This window comes from Thermobia domestica, chromosome 17 (assembly GCF_964235325.1).
Source record: "Thermobia domestica chromosome 17, izTheDome1.hap1.1, whole genome shotgun sequence".
Lineage (NCBI taxonomy): Eukaryota > Metazoa > Arthropoda > Insecta > Zygentoma > Lepismatidae > Thermobia > Thermobia domestica.
Window position 1 is genome coordinate 150,902,782 of NC_137470.1, and position 14,054 is coordinate 150,916,835.

Genomic DNA, 14,054 nt, shown 5'->3' on the forward strand with positions numbered 1-14,054 from the left:
TAACAGAGAAACGATTGATGTAGGCTAAATATTTTATTTTACGCCTCATCATGTACTCTTTTTTTAATAAAAATAATCGTTCTATCATTTTTTCTAAAATTATAGGTAACAGTAATTAAGAATTACTAATCGTCTTTTCGGGCGCAGTATAAGACATGTTCCATATTACGTAGACGTATTGGACCTCCCTCAAATACTTTGGACCCCTCCCAGCTAACATTTTTGGGTGTAGAACTGGCAGTGCTGTTTGTTTTCATGTTCTTTGATTTTTGGCTTCTGTTATATGCTGATCCTACATCTGGTGGGTTTCAAAGTTTGCTTCCAGAACATATGACATTGATAAGCATTGTTTCGCCTCATGTGGAAGTATATTGTGTTCATCGTGCATTGCGTAACAACCAAGACGGATGATTTGGAATGTAGCTTTTTCTTTTACGCACATGTGTGTGTGTTGATGCATGAATATGTGACATTCGGAATTCATATACCAGTACCTCTTTTGTATCAGTTGTTTTGATTTTTAATTAGACTTAATTTTATTGTGTGTGCTTTAATTCTGTAAATAACCTACAAATTTTGAATGAATTGTACACCATGACTTCTGTAAATAACTTACAATTGTACATTGACCAGCTTTCAACTGAGGAAAAAACTTCCAATTAAGGTTTAGACAAAACAAGCAAAGGGCAATTCAGGAGAGTGTTCGAAAAAAATCCAGTTTAAATTTACAGGATATCTTATGGCAGTAATGTTGTTTCCACTAGATACATTTCCTCAATTTATTTTAAATTTTCCTAGATAAACTGTGAATAAAGTGTGTTCAATGTACATTTTTATAACACTAATCTCTGCTACGAACTCTCTTCAGTCAACGCTGAAGAGGAATTCGGATCCGTGTCAGGGACTGAGTTTGCTAGAATGAATCGTTCGCAATAATCTAGAAAAAAATATTTAGTGAATCTAGAAAGCTTCTGAAATTAATATTAACTGCACCTATGGCGTCAGGAAAAGACGTAAAGTTTTTTTCCTCATCAGAAAGAATTGACACTTTCATGGAATTGAATGTCCCAAGAAAGGTTACTACCATTGGTTATGCTTTCCATCTAAAAAGACCTGACAATAAGAATACCAGAGTTCGACCAGCATCTATTAGACAGATTTGCTCCAATTAAAGACAGGATAATTAACTTAGTAATTAAATAAAGTGATTAATCGGATAAAATGTTCTTTATTTTTTATTTTTTAAAAACAGAATTTTATTTAATTTCACATGTCATAGCATTTGCATCTAAAGTTATGCTGATTAGTCTATGAGTCCACTTTATATCTTCTGTCTACGATCGTTCGTACTGCAACACCCGAAACCACAATCCACCGGCCGCCACTGCGTTTTAGTAGCTTACAATAGGGAGGAAGATAGTTTAAAGAGTTTGTTTAGCTTTTGGATTGTTTAGAGTGAACTGCATTGTAATTGGTGGGATTGGTTGAGAATAGCCAATCAGATGTAAGGGATCTCAGAAACTTTTATCATTGAATATTTTTTATTTACTTTATTCACAGTGTCTTAGGAAGTCTAAAAAGTAGATAGTTGGCGAAGCTGTTACACGTTTAAGTTTTTCAAAATAAAATATATTACTGTGCTTAGTGAGTAATTAGAATTGAATCAAATTAAGTACAGAAAGCAGAGTTTTTGAATCAAGGGGATATTACAACTGGCTTTCAATAATTACATAGGAATATACTTTTCATTGAAATATCCCCGTTTTCTCGTTAAGTTATTTGATATGTTTTATGTCTAATCTAACTCAAAATTTAAAAAAAAAAAAGTTTTATTTGCACTCACAGTGGAGGAAAAATATATTTGACGAACCGTATCACTGCACGTACACTTTTCATAGCAAGGTTGTTCGGACGCTAATAACGCCAGCGGCAAACATATTTTACGAGAGGGAACCATATCATCTTCCATCATCTCAATGTAAATGAATCGGTCGCTCATAGGACAGATATCAGTTCCTGTCGCTAATAGGACTGTCGCTTCTAGGACTAATTCGATAAATTAGACTGGAAATGCAATGTATCCTAGGGACGCTTAATTGACTACAGAAAACCGCATCTAGCTATCTATTATTGTTTCTACTCTATAGCAATCAACGTTAAAAGCAGAAGTGAATTTTTGCACCGTTTCAAGTTTAGAAGAGGGTTAAGAGAGGTGGTGGTACCCATTCTAAAGGCCCTAAATCGATTTCACGTTATATCTTATCTGTCTTTTTGTGTGTGTGTGTGTATGTCGATCAACATTGAAATAAGAAGTTGTACTGGATTTCTAGCAGAACCGGTTTTATAGTAGAGAGTTACAAAGATAATCTTGGAACGCTGAATCGAGTGCAGGAAACAGGTTCTAGCTATCTGTTATATTGTTTTCCTCTTTAGCGATCAACGTTAAAACGGGAAATTGTTGATTTCTACCACTTCTGTTGGGTGAATTAGCTCCATCAATGAACATGATTCCTAACATTTGACTCTCTACATCCTGGCCTACGTTGATTCATTAAGTACTTGATTTCTTCTGGTGGGTGAATTAGCTCCATCAATGAACATGATTCCTAACATTTGACTCTCTACATCCTGGCCTACGTTGATTCATTAAGTACTTGATTTCTTCTGGTGGGTGAATTAGCTCCATCAATGAACATGATTCCTAACATTTGACTCTCTACATCCTGGCCTACGTTGATTCATTAAGTACTTGATTTCTTCTGGTGGGTGAATTAGCTCCATCAATGAACATGATTCCTAACATTTGACTCTCTACATCCTGGCCTACGTTGATTCATTAAGTACTTGATTTCTTCTGGTGGGTGAATTAGCTCCATCAATGAACATGATTCCTAACATTTGACTCTCTACATCCTGGCCTACGTTGATTCATTAAGTACTTGATTTCTTCTGGTGGGTGAATTAGCTCCATCAATGAACATGATTCCTAACATTTGACTCTCTACATCCTGGCCTACGTTGATTCATTAAGTACTTGATTTCTTCTGGTGGGTGAATTAGCTCCATCAATGAACATGATTCCTAACATTTGACTCTCTACATCCTGGCCTACGTTGATTCATTAAGTACTTGATTTCTTCTGGTGGGTGAATTAGCTCCATCAATGAACATGATTCCTAACATTTGACTCTCTACATCCTGGCCTACGTTGATTCATTAAGTACTTGATTTCTTCTGGTGGGTGAATTAGCTCCATCAATGAACATGATTCCTAACATTTGACTCTCTACATCCTGGCCTACGTTGATTCATTAAGTACTTGATTTCTTCTGGTGGGTGAATTAGCTCCATCAATGAACATGATTCCTAACATTTGACTCTCTACATCCTGGCCTACGTTGATTCATTAAGTACTTGATTTCTTCTGGTGGGTGAATTAGCTCCATCAATGAACATGATTCCTAACATTTGACTCTCTACATCCTGGCCTACGTTGATTCATTAAGTACTTGATTTCTTCTGGTGCGTGAATTAGCTCCATCAATGAACATGATTCCTAACATTTGACTCTCTACATCCTGGCCTACGTTGATTCATTAAGTACTTGATTTCTTCTGGTGGGTGAATTAGCTCCATCAATGAACATGATTCCTAACATTTGACTCTCTACATCCTGGCCTACGTTGATTCATTAAGTACTTGATTTCTTCTGGTGGGTGAATTAGCTCCATCAATGAACATGATTCCTAACATTTGACTCTCTACATCCTGGCCTACGTTGATTCATTAAGTACTTGATTTCTTCTGGTGGGTGAATTAGCTCCATCAATGAACATGATTCCTAACATTTGACTCTCTACATCCTGGCCTACGTTGATTCATTAAGTACTTGATTTCTTCTGGTGGGTGAATTAGCTCCATCAATGAACATGATTCCTAACATTTGACTCTCTACATTCTGGCCTACGTTGATGGGTGATTCATTAAGTATTTTTTGAGTACTCACGGATGAACGCTTGGATAGACAGAGAAAATGTATCTATAGAAGAGTTTCTGGTAACCAAACTCTTTTAAAATTGATTTGATTTGATTTTTAGTTTAGCGTCCCTTTCAGTACAAAGGCTAAATAAGACATGGACCTACAGTTTAACGTGGAATCCGAACCACATGAGCTCCCACCAGGAATCGAACCCGGGTCTTCGATGCCAAAGGTGCGTACGCTGACCGCTTAGCCACGACAGAGCTCGAAACTCCTTTAAAATAATAAATTTGTTTTCGAAGCGAGCGTTGTCCATAGAAAATTCTCTCTAGTTAAAGAGGCCCTCACTGGAAAAAGTTTCGGGAAAAGTTATTTTCCACCATTTACTGCTTGGCTTACATGCAAACCATACCAAAGAGCTTTGGGAATACCAAAAATAACAGGAAAATTAATTTTATACATTTAATATTGTTTTATCACATTTTATTTAAAACTTTAATTACAAAACTGTTCTTCAAATTTTATACATGTTGAATGACAGTAGTCTTTCATCCGCCTTGACGGAGCAGTGCTGCATGATCTTGCACAAGCATGAAATTCTGGAAAGATATTCCAGGAAAAATAATTATTACAATGCGTGCAAAAGCAGAAATATCAAACCAACATTGTTTCTTTCTATAATTACATTTAATATTAATACATTTATTTTAATTATAATGAAACATAAGAGCTTTTCAATTACTATACATTTTTGTCGTAGTGGAATCGAATACATTTGTGTAGACCAGAACTGACTAAATATCGTGTAGTCTAAAAAGCATTGATCCTATGGACGTCAAAATTGAGAATTCATTTATTCTGATTTGAGACTAACATCATGAAACCACATGTGAATAATTTTACTCGGTGTCGCACTGTCATTTCTGCAGGAGCACCATATTCCTATCGCTATAGAGCTTCTGTGGCTTCTGTCCAGAAATTATAACACGTAATTTTCACAGGCCTCTTTTGATACTAACTTAACACAATTCATGGAGTTTTACGTAGTTTTGGGGTCACCAAGACGAGTAGTGACAATCCAGATGCCCTTTGAGTACAAGTTCAGCCTTTATAAGCACCACTGGAAGGAAGGAAATGGTGACACCTAAAAATAATCGAAAACTACCAACATTAGTGTGAAATTCATAGTTTTCAGTTTTGCTGAGATGAATAGTCCCATTGTAAGTCGAGCCTCCACCGGCAAGAGGGTTGAGAATGGGTGGAAAATAAAAATGTCTCATACTACGCAGATTAATGTCAAATCCATAGTTCTCGGGGTCGCTAAGCTGCTAGGTGACAGTTACACTTAACCTATAAACTACGGGATATTTTGTTTTCAAAATACCCTGTTTCTTGTCTTAACTACAGGTACTACAATAACTTTTGTAACACGTTTTGTTTCATGTGTCTTCGATAAATAGGAGTGAAGAAATGGACTTCTTTGTAAACCTCACGAAAACGCTTTAAATGTAGTGTAAAGGTTAAAGGTAAATTACCTCCGTAGTTTAAAGGTTAAAGAATTTACCTCCGTAGTTTAAGGGTTAAGCCCAAGTTTAGGCAAGAGGACATGGTGGTGCGCTTACCTTTGGTTCCTGAGGCCTTTGTTTCGATACTCACCAAGCAAGTTTGTGGTGAACAACATCGTGTCCGTGGGTTTTATCAGGGTACTCCCGTTTTCTCCCACGTTCTCATTTCACCATTCCTTCCATCATCATTCAGTTGTCTAAATCATCTGTCTCCCTTAGCCTAAAGGGTATAATCGAGGGACGTTAAACAGAAATATTTCACTTCACCTCATTTCCAAGTTTTGGCAAGAATGCTAGGTTGGGAATTTATAGGGCAACCGCCAAAGCTCGCTGTGGATTACTTAACGCCAATCACCCGACGCCAAGAAGCTGATAACTTAAAATTTTACGCATTTGGAAATAAAAGACTCTTTGTGTCATATTCTTGGGAGAATCATGCTTCTCACGTAGTTATGGTCTCTGTTCAAGAAAGCTTGTGGGAATGGTTTTCGAGCATTGATCCAGCTTGTAAAATATTCTTTATCACATGCCTGATTCACCCAATCACAGAAAAGAGACTCTCTTCAATAAGTGACGTCTGAACTTTGTCCCTCATCACAAAATGGACCACGATGATGTCGAGGCCTTACCTTTCTGAACGCCAACACTACCCAATGGCTTCTGTTGCTAAAGTTAGCTGAATACAAAAGGCAAAAATTGCGTGTCGAAAAAGTTCAAACAAGTTTTTGCGTGCCTGAATCAACGGTCGACTAGTCCTTGAAATTCGCCAATGACAACATTTCTCTGGTAGACCCAAGCTTTCTTATATCCCCACATGATTTAGAAGTTTCATGATTTAGATCGGGGATCTTGCTGGTCACGCATCTGGAAAACCTCGTGAGTTGATGCGATGAGCAGTAAAGGTTTCACGAAGCAGATCTTCTACGTTGCAACCGATGTGCGGTGTTGCCCCATCTTGCATAAAAACAGTTGTCTCCAAACAGTTTCGTGCCTGTAACGCAGAAATCACATATCGTACTAAAAGATCCCTATAACGCGCTGATGTTACGGTATAGATGACAATTCCTTGGGGTGTCATCTCCTCAAAGAAAAACGGGCCAATAATGAACGTTCCTGTGAATCCACACCATACAGTCACGTACGCAGAGTGTAATGGCTATTCCCGCAGAACATGCGGATTATCTGAGCCCCATAAGTTTTCCACGTTCACTGCCCCTTCTATTGTAAAATGCGCCTCATCAGTGGGCAGGATACCCCACGTCTACATGTCATCAACTTCTATGCCAAAAACCGAAGGGCTAACTCAATGCATTGCGGCGGATCCTGGGTTTCAGTTGCTGTACTATCTGAATCCTGTAAGGATACCAGCGTAAAATGGCCCTAAGAACTTTCCTTACTATTGACTATGGGATAGCCAATTCCCGTGACACCGCCCGAGCAATGATAGTGGAATATGAAACACGTGCCACAACAGCCTCGTGAACAACCTCCGTTGGAATGGGTTGTGTTCCTTTTCCTGGAGCCCCACACAACTCACCCGTTGTCTCCAATTTCAGTACCATCTTATTTAAGCCATTTCTTGATAGCGATCCTCTTCTCATTCCTTTCAGATGCCGATATTCCCTCAATGCTGCACTGTAATTGCCCCCGTTGTTGTCTTACGCATACATTACATAAATAAGTAAACGATCTCGTGCATAACAATTAAAACTATCAATTATTATTTGTGAACAAACAACATACTTTTTTCTTTAGTTCTCTACAAATTCGTTTCCTCAATTTTCCAAAAAAAAAAAAAAAAAAAAAAACCTACGCATGACAATGGCAACAGTGTATGGTCCCTCTTATCAATAGCCATGCTGCTCCTCATGCCATCGTGTGTATGAAATGTAATATCGTGTGCGTTACAGCATTACAGCGCCACATTTTCCCCTAGTGGCGAAAAATGGAACTAATAATTTCTCCAGCGTAACTGGCTTCCGCATGGTCTCGTTGGCATATTTACCAAATTTCAATGTAATACGTATATTACAGTCCGCTCTGGACTGTCATGAATAGCGGCGCTTTAATTGTAACCACCCTGTACTAAAAGATTAGCAACTGCAAAGAGGCCACTTGATATTATATAAAAAGGGAAAATAAATATTAATACAAAAATAGAATGAGATCTCGGTAAATATATAGGCCTATATGCATGCATGCTATTAGGCTCTTATTATTGTATCAATTTTTGTAGTTTATTTGCCATTTTACACACAGAATAATGAGCTAGAATACATTACATTACTAAACTATATTTTTCCAAGTTTGATTTCAGTAGCTAACTTGACCTGCGATAAGGGGCCGCGGTGGCTCAGTAGTAGAACGTTCACCTCTGGTGCTTGGGGTCCCTGGTTCGATCCCAGCCCCCGCCAAGTGAACTTTGTGGTGGACAAACACCGTGTGCGTGGGTTTCCTCGGGGTTCTCCCTTTTCCTCCCACTTTCTTCATTCCACCATTTCATTCATTACTCATCATCGTCTCCTTTAGCCTAACCGGCATAACCGTGGGACGTAAAACTCAAAGATTTCATTTCATTTTTACCTGTGATAAAGTGTTAATACTGTACATTCACTTGTTCTAGCCTAATTTTATTTGTCATAGGTAAGTACTATTAACACGTAAGGAGGAAAGGGAAGGGCGTAGGAGAATGGTTTTACAATCCGAGAAAGACAGACAGAAACACAATAAGGAGGGAAGGGGATGACGTAAGAGGGCGGTTTTGCAATCTGAGAAAAGCAGAGAAAATCACAACGAGAAAAGAAGGGAAGGGGACAACGTAAGAGGGCGGTTTTACAATCTGAGAAAAGCAGAGATCACAACGAGGAAAGAAGGGAAGAGGGTGAGGTAAGAGAGTGTTTTTACAATATGACAAAAGCAGAGAGAAACATAATGAGAAAACAAGGAGAAGATGACGTAGGTGAGAAAGTGTTGGCAGTGTACGTGTTGCCATCGATCCACGAGTAGTATACTACAAAAGAATCGAATATTTTATCTATGTTCTCGTTTTTCTGTCCTCACTGTTTTTCTATTAGACAGGTTACATTCCAACTCTTCCCCCTCACAGTGAGAAGGCGAGCCGCAAACTGTAACATCACAGATCATTCAATTAGAAATTACAGTTCTACAAGAATGAGCCGAATATTTAGTTCAATCTTCTAGCTCTTCAGTACAATACCTATATAATAGCGACCAATCATTCTGTAGGTTAAGAGGATCAGTTTTCCTTCGGCATTGATAAATATGTGTGCTTCTGTACAGTTGTACGTTACTATACTCACCTGATCTGCTGGTTCTTCTGGAAGAGGAATGACCCACAATAGCACGAGGAAGGAAGTCAAGAAATAAAAAGCTTTACTCTTTGGGGTTTCATTGGGATCTCCGAGGGTTACGTCGGCCCAATAAACTAAAGAAGCTTCCATCAGGATAGTTACCTGTAACGAACAACATCAGAGCAAATTATCTATTAGCACTGAATATGTTTTGGTGAATCTGTTTAGCATTTTTGTCGCGTGATAATACAGTGAGTACATGTGTTTAATGAAACATGTATTCATCGGAAACATGACTTTATAATCGATAAAGGTTTAACACAGTTTTGAACACGTTTTAGACTATTTATATACACAAAATGGTCCGTGAACAAAGACCATCTGTGTGTGTTTTCTGAGGGTTCTTTCGATTCCTCCCACATCCTTCATTGCATGCATTTTGTTCATTATCATTATCATCATTTCCCTTAGCCCAGGAGCATAATTGTGTGACGTTAAACTAAAAAAAAGTCCTTTTATAACACCGAGACTATCAGATAGTCTAAAAGGTACTGCTTTTCCTCACGAGATGGCGTTATTGTCCTAAATATCAGGATCTGTGAGCATTGTTGCCAGATTGGGCTACAAGTCGCGGATTGGGCGACTTTTAAAGTGTTTTCGCTACCAAAATTTTAAGTTTCTTGACACGCTACTTTCGGGCTACTTTTTACTATCTGCAGGCTATAACTCTTAAGAATGCGTTACTTTCTTATTGTCATGTGTGGAATCACAAATTATTAGTTTTTTATTTTGTTTGCTAATGTTCTATTCACAACGAACAATAGTTTTAGTTAAACTAACATGTTTGGTACTAGTTTAATTTTTGTTTTAGTGCTTTTTAGTCACCAGATCTGACAACATTAGACTTTTGTTGAGTCTATGCTGTTGCAGTATCACTGACCATATTGATGTCTCAGTTAATACCTAGGTCTATATAGTCGTATGTAGGCGTAAACGCGAACATCGCGAATTTAATTGTGCTAATGTATTTTCCATATTAACGTAATGGGTAAGTGGAGCTACATTAAAAACTTCCAAAATTCATGGCTCCCAGATAAAGAATTTAGCAAATGAATTAAAGAAGTGAAGTATATCAGTGAAAATCATACTATAAACGTTGTAAAATATATTTAAGAGCCTACAAAACTGACTTAAGCAAACACGTCCCCTTGAAAATCAGAAAGGTCGCCCATTGTATACTATCACCGCCTACCCAGTTCATTCCACACTACCTCCTCCCGCCAAGTGAACTTTGTGGTGGACAAACACCGTGTGCGTGGGTTTTCTCGGGTTCTCCCGCTTTCTCCCACTTTCTTCATTCCGCCATTTCATTCATTTCTCATAATCACCGTCTCCTTTAGCCTAACCGGCATAACCGTGGGACGTAAAACTCAAAGATTTCATTTCATTTTTTCATTCCACACTACAGTTCTACTGCTCTTGATGTAGTATGAAGTCTGCCCTAACAGATCACCACCAACAGTCCAAAATTGTGGTCGCCACCAGACCGTTGCCAATCCGGACATCTGACATATTTCCAACTCCAGGTATCTCTATTAAATCGATGTATATGATTAGTAAAACTGTACACCTGCAAAATAATTCATTTTTATGTTTGGGCTACAATTAGTTCAAATACGCTACTTTTAGAGCATAACCTTGCTTCTTTTTGATCTTCGGATCTGGCAACACTGTGTATGAGTTGCAGCGGGTCAGGCGTAACTCCAATTGACAGCTGAAAGTGGAAGCTAGTGCATGTACAAAAGTAGTGGAATTTTTAAAACGAGACACAATGTATTGCTCCTTGAAGATTAGTGAACTTATCGCAAAACTGAGCTATTTTATAATTATATTTCAATAAAAGTGCAAGTACTACGCAGGCTCGGAAGGAATTTTGGCTCTTTATGGACAAGGTACTTTATCAAAAGCAATAGCCAAAAGATGGTTCATTTCCATTTAGTTCCAGATATTTCGACGTTCAAAATGTTCCTCGCCGTAAGCGACCAATCACAGAACAACAATACCGGTGTGAGGAGTCATGACATTGCCAAGGACCTAAACACTGCTAAACCGTTTGAAGAAAATTGGTTACAAAACGAAGCTCGACGTTTGGATGCCACATGATCAGTATTCACTCAACCAAGCATTCAACCATACAAAACGAAGCATTCACTCAACCATGCGAATCTCTACCGGAACATAACGAACTCGAGATATTTCTGAAGCGATTGATCATAAGTGGTAAAAAGTGGGTAACCTACGAGAAGAATGAGCGAAAAAGATTGAGCTTAAGCGAGGAGAGCTTCACAGTCTTTGGCAAACCCTACACTGACGCCTAGAGAAGTTATTCTGTGTGCTTCTGGAATTAGAAGAGTATCTTTTATCACGAGTTTCAAACCTTGGGCAAGCTAAGAATAGTTCATGGAAATTTAATTTCACTAGGTTAAGGGATTCCAGAGATTCATTCGTGTTTATGTCTGGCAGGTACATAAGGAAGCGTGTGATCCGCAGTGTTTCCGCCCATCCCTGAAGATCGGCTGCTCTGTAATGTTGTGGGGCACATACTAACACTTATCAGGTCGCATTATCTGTTGCCATTTTAGGGGACTATGTACATCTTATGAACCAGATGTTGCACCCCGGAAATGAGATCATATTCCAGAATGATAATGGGGCCACACACACAGTTGAAGCTGTTGTGAAGTGATCTGAGGAACATCGGAATGAAGCTGATTTCTCCCTCTGGCCTGCCCAGTCCCCGGATCTGAACATAATCGAACATCTGTGATTTGCTTAGTAAACACAAATTTGGCGCAAGTTGTGACAGTTGCATCATTACCATTTTTATTTAATTTTTAAATAAATCTTTTAAACCCAATTTTGCGTATAATTATGAACATTAGTGCATATAATTTTCATTTTCATTTTTGTTTGTTTAAAGAGCCAAAGAACATTCTCTTTATTTTCCCTTACTATCCGAGAAGTAACATGTTTTATTTTTTTTCTGTATACCTGTCCGTGCGGCGAGGACAGTTGAAAGACCCTTCCATTGTCTCTCAATACCACTGCCTAAGCCACATACGTAGACCACACACAGCAGAGTTCCCGGCGTGAACGCAAGAAAGAAGAACAAAACAGCTTTTAGCATCTTTTTGTGAAATTGAGAAAAATAATAAAGTCCTAACACGTTGAATAGAATCCAAGTAGAAATATAATCTCTGCGAATTTGTCAAAATCACAGCATAGACCATATGTCGCCACTCAGAACCAAGATAAAATTTTAACATAGAACTGTGAAATGGTCCAAAACCACGCACGAGACGACTAGGTGCCAAATCAACTCTCATAAAAATTTTCGATATAACATGTGAAATTTGAAGGAAGCACGTACGTTAGAGAAACGACGCCAGAACACCGTAACTAGGCGGAGACCAAGAGAATCAAAATTTAGGACACCAAAATAACTTAACGAATAAGAGAGCAGAGACGAAATCGAAGACACCGTTAGAGGCGTATCCAAAAAGTTCGGCAGGTTAAAAATTAAAAACTCCAAGTCAGTCGTAAAATAATTCTTCACCGGGAAACAGCGTACCACCGCAACACAAAAACATACCCGGAACTTACACACACACTACATTCATAATCAAAAGTTAAGTTCACAATAATAATGTGCGGCTAAACTTACCGAAGCCGAGTGTACGAAATTACAATCTTTCCTTAGCATAGTAACCTACACATTGATCTTCTTCAAAATATATTTATATATATAAACATATATATATAAACTTTGTAACGCTGCTAATATATATATATATATATATAGATCGCGAAACGCCTACAAACATTGTTTTTGAGTGACAGAGTTTCGTACTTATAAACGTAATCACGAGCTATTACAGACAATTAGAATAACCTACATACGCACCGAAAGCACTTGAACTAGTTTTAATCATACATAATCAGTTTTGAAGTATTATACACAATGCTTAAAAACAATAAACACTGTTTATCCGTGTAACACTACACTTTTAACACCGAGAGTGATGTTGGTGCAGTGTGACGTCTGAAAGTGCTTTTAGTGAGAGTGCATCCTATCAGAAATGGACCAACAGAAGCCCCACCTTGATGGATCAGGAGACGCCCAAGAGCGACGCCCCTTCCAGTTTGAGAGGAGGACGCAGCGGGAATCGAAGAGAGGAACTCCGAATCCAGGACACTTCTCACGAAAGAAGGAAGCCAGTAAACGCAGGGACATCTGTATGTGTGTTGTGAGCTTGGTGGTGAGAGCAGTGTGTACGACGAAAGGTAGGACCCATCCAAATTTTTTTTGTTGATTCCAAAAGGGAAATTTTCGTCATTGAATAAAATGCAAGACGTTCGCGATATAAAGTCGGAACTATTTGAAAACTGTTAATGTATTTACACCGCGTGGAGAAAAGATTTTCCAACTCGAACTGTAATTGCTAAACAATTAGAACTCTTTTTTTTCTTTCTTTTTGAGCAAGGCTCATTAAAAATAGAGATACTTTTTAAAATGATACTTCTATATATATATATATTCTGTGACTTTAGTGAATATGTCGTTGTTTTTATTAAGGAGATAGTAGTTTAGGTCATTTCTCTATTTGTGGCTTAGATTTTTTTTTGATAACATATAAAGAAAGTTAATTTAAAAGTAGATCGAATGACGGGTTGTAGACCTTTAACGATGAAAGAAGTATTTACTTTAACATATGGAAATTTGTATGAAGTAAAAATGCATCATCTGCGCTATGTACATGTAATATGAGAACTTTAAGATAATTTTGAACAAGACATAATAGATATTCCTAGAAAATATATTCAAGACATTGCTTCAATTGTCCAAAGATTATAGTGTTTGTAAAGTAATTTTGCATAGAAGTGAACGTACTAAATGAGTCTATTTCGATCTATATACTAGTAAAACTCTAATAAATAATATTGTAATGAGTCATCAAATGTATGTTACGTAAGAGAGCTAAAGGATTAATTAGTAACTATGATGTATATGCGACTAGTCTCGCAATTAATCATTTTCTTGGTTGGAGATACGTAATCCATAAATAAAGCGGAACCGACATTAGTACAGTCAGGTAGAATACAGATGAAAAATACGAAGTAGGCTAAGTAAAGCCGCAA

General features: G+C 37.8%; 1 protein-coding gene across 1 annotated transcript; it reads right to left on the minus strand.

Annotated features, from left to right (window-relative positions):
* Positions 1 to 4,497: 4,497 nt before the first annotated feature.
* LOC145674211 (uncharacterized) lies at positions 4,498 to 11,736 on the minus strand. Its single transcript, XM_081744046.1, has 3 exons — positions 11,578 to 11,736; positions 8,865 to 9,017; positions 4,498 to 4,578 (listed from the first exon to the last, which is right to left on the minus strand). The coding sequence occupies exons 1-3, from the start codon at positions 11,734 to 11,736 to the stop codon at positions 4,528 to 4,530; spliced, it is 363 nt and encodes a 120-aa protein (XP_081600172.1). The 3' UTR covers positions 4,498 to 4,527.
* Between the last annotated feature and the right edge of the window lie 2,318 nt (positions 11,737 to 14,054).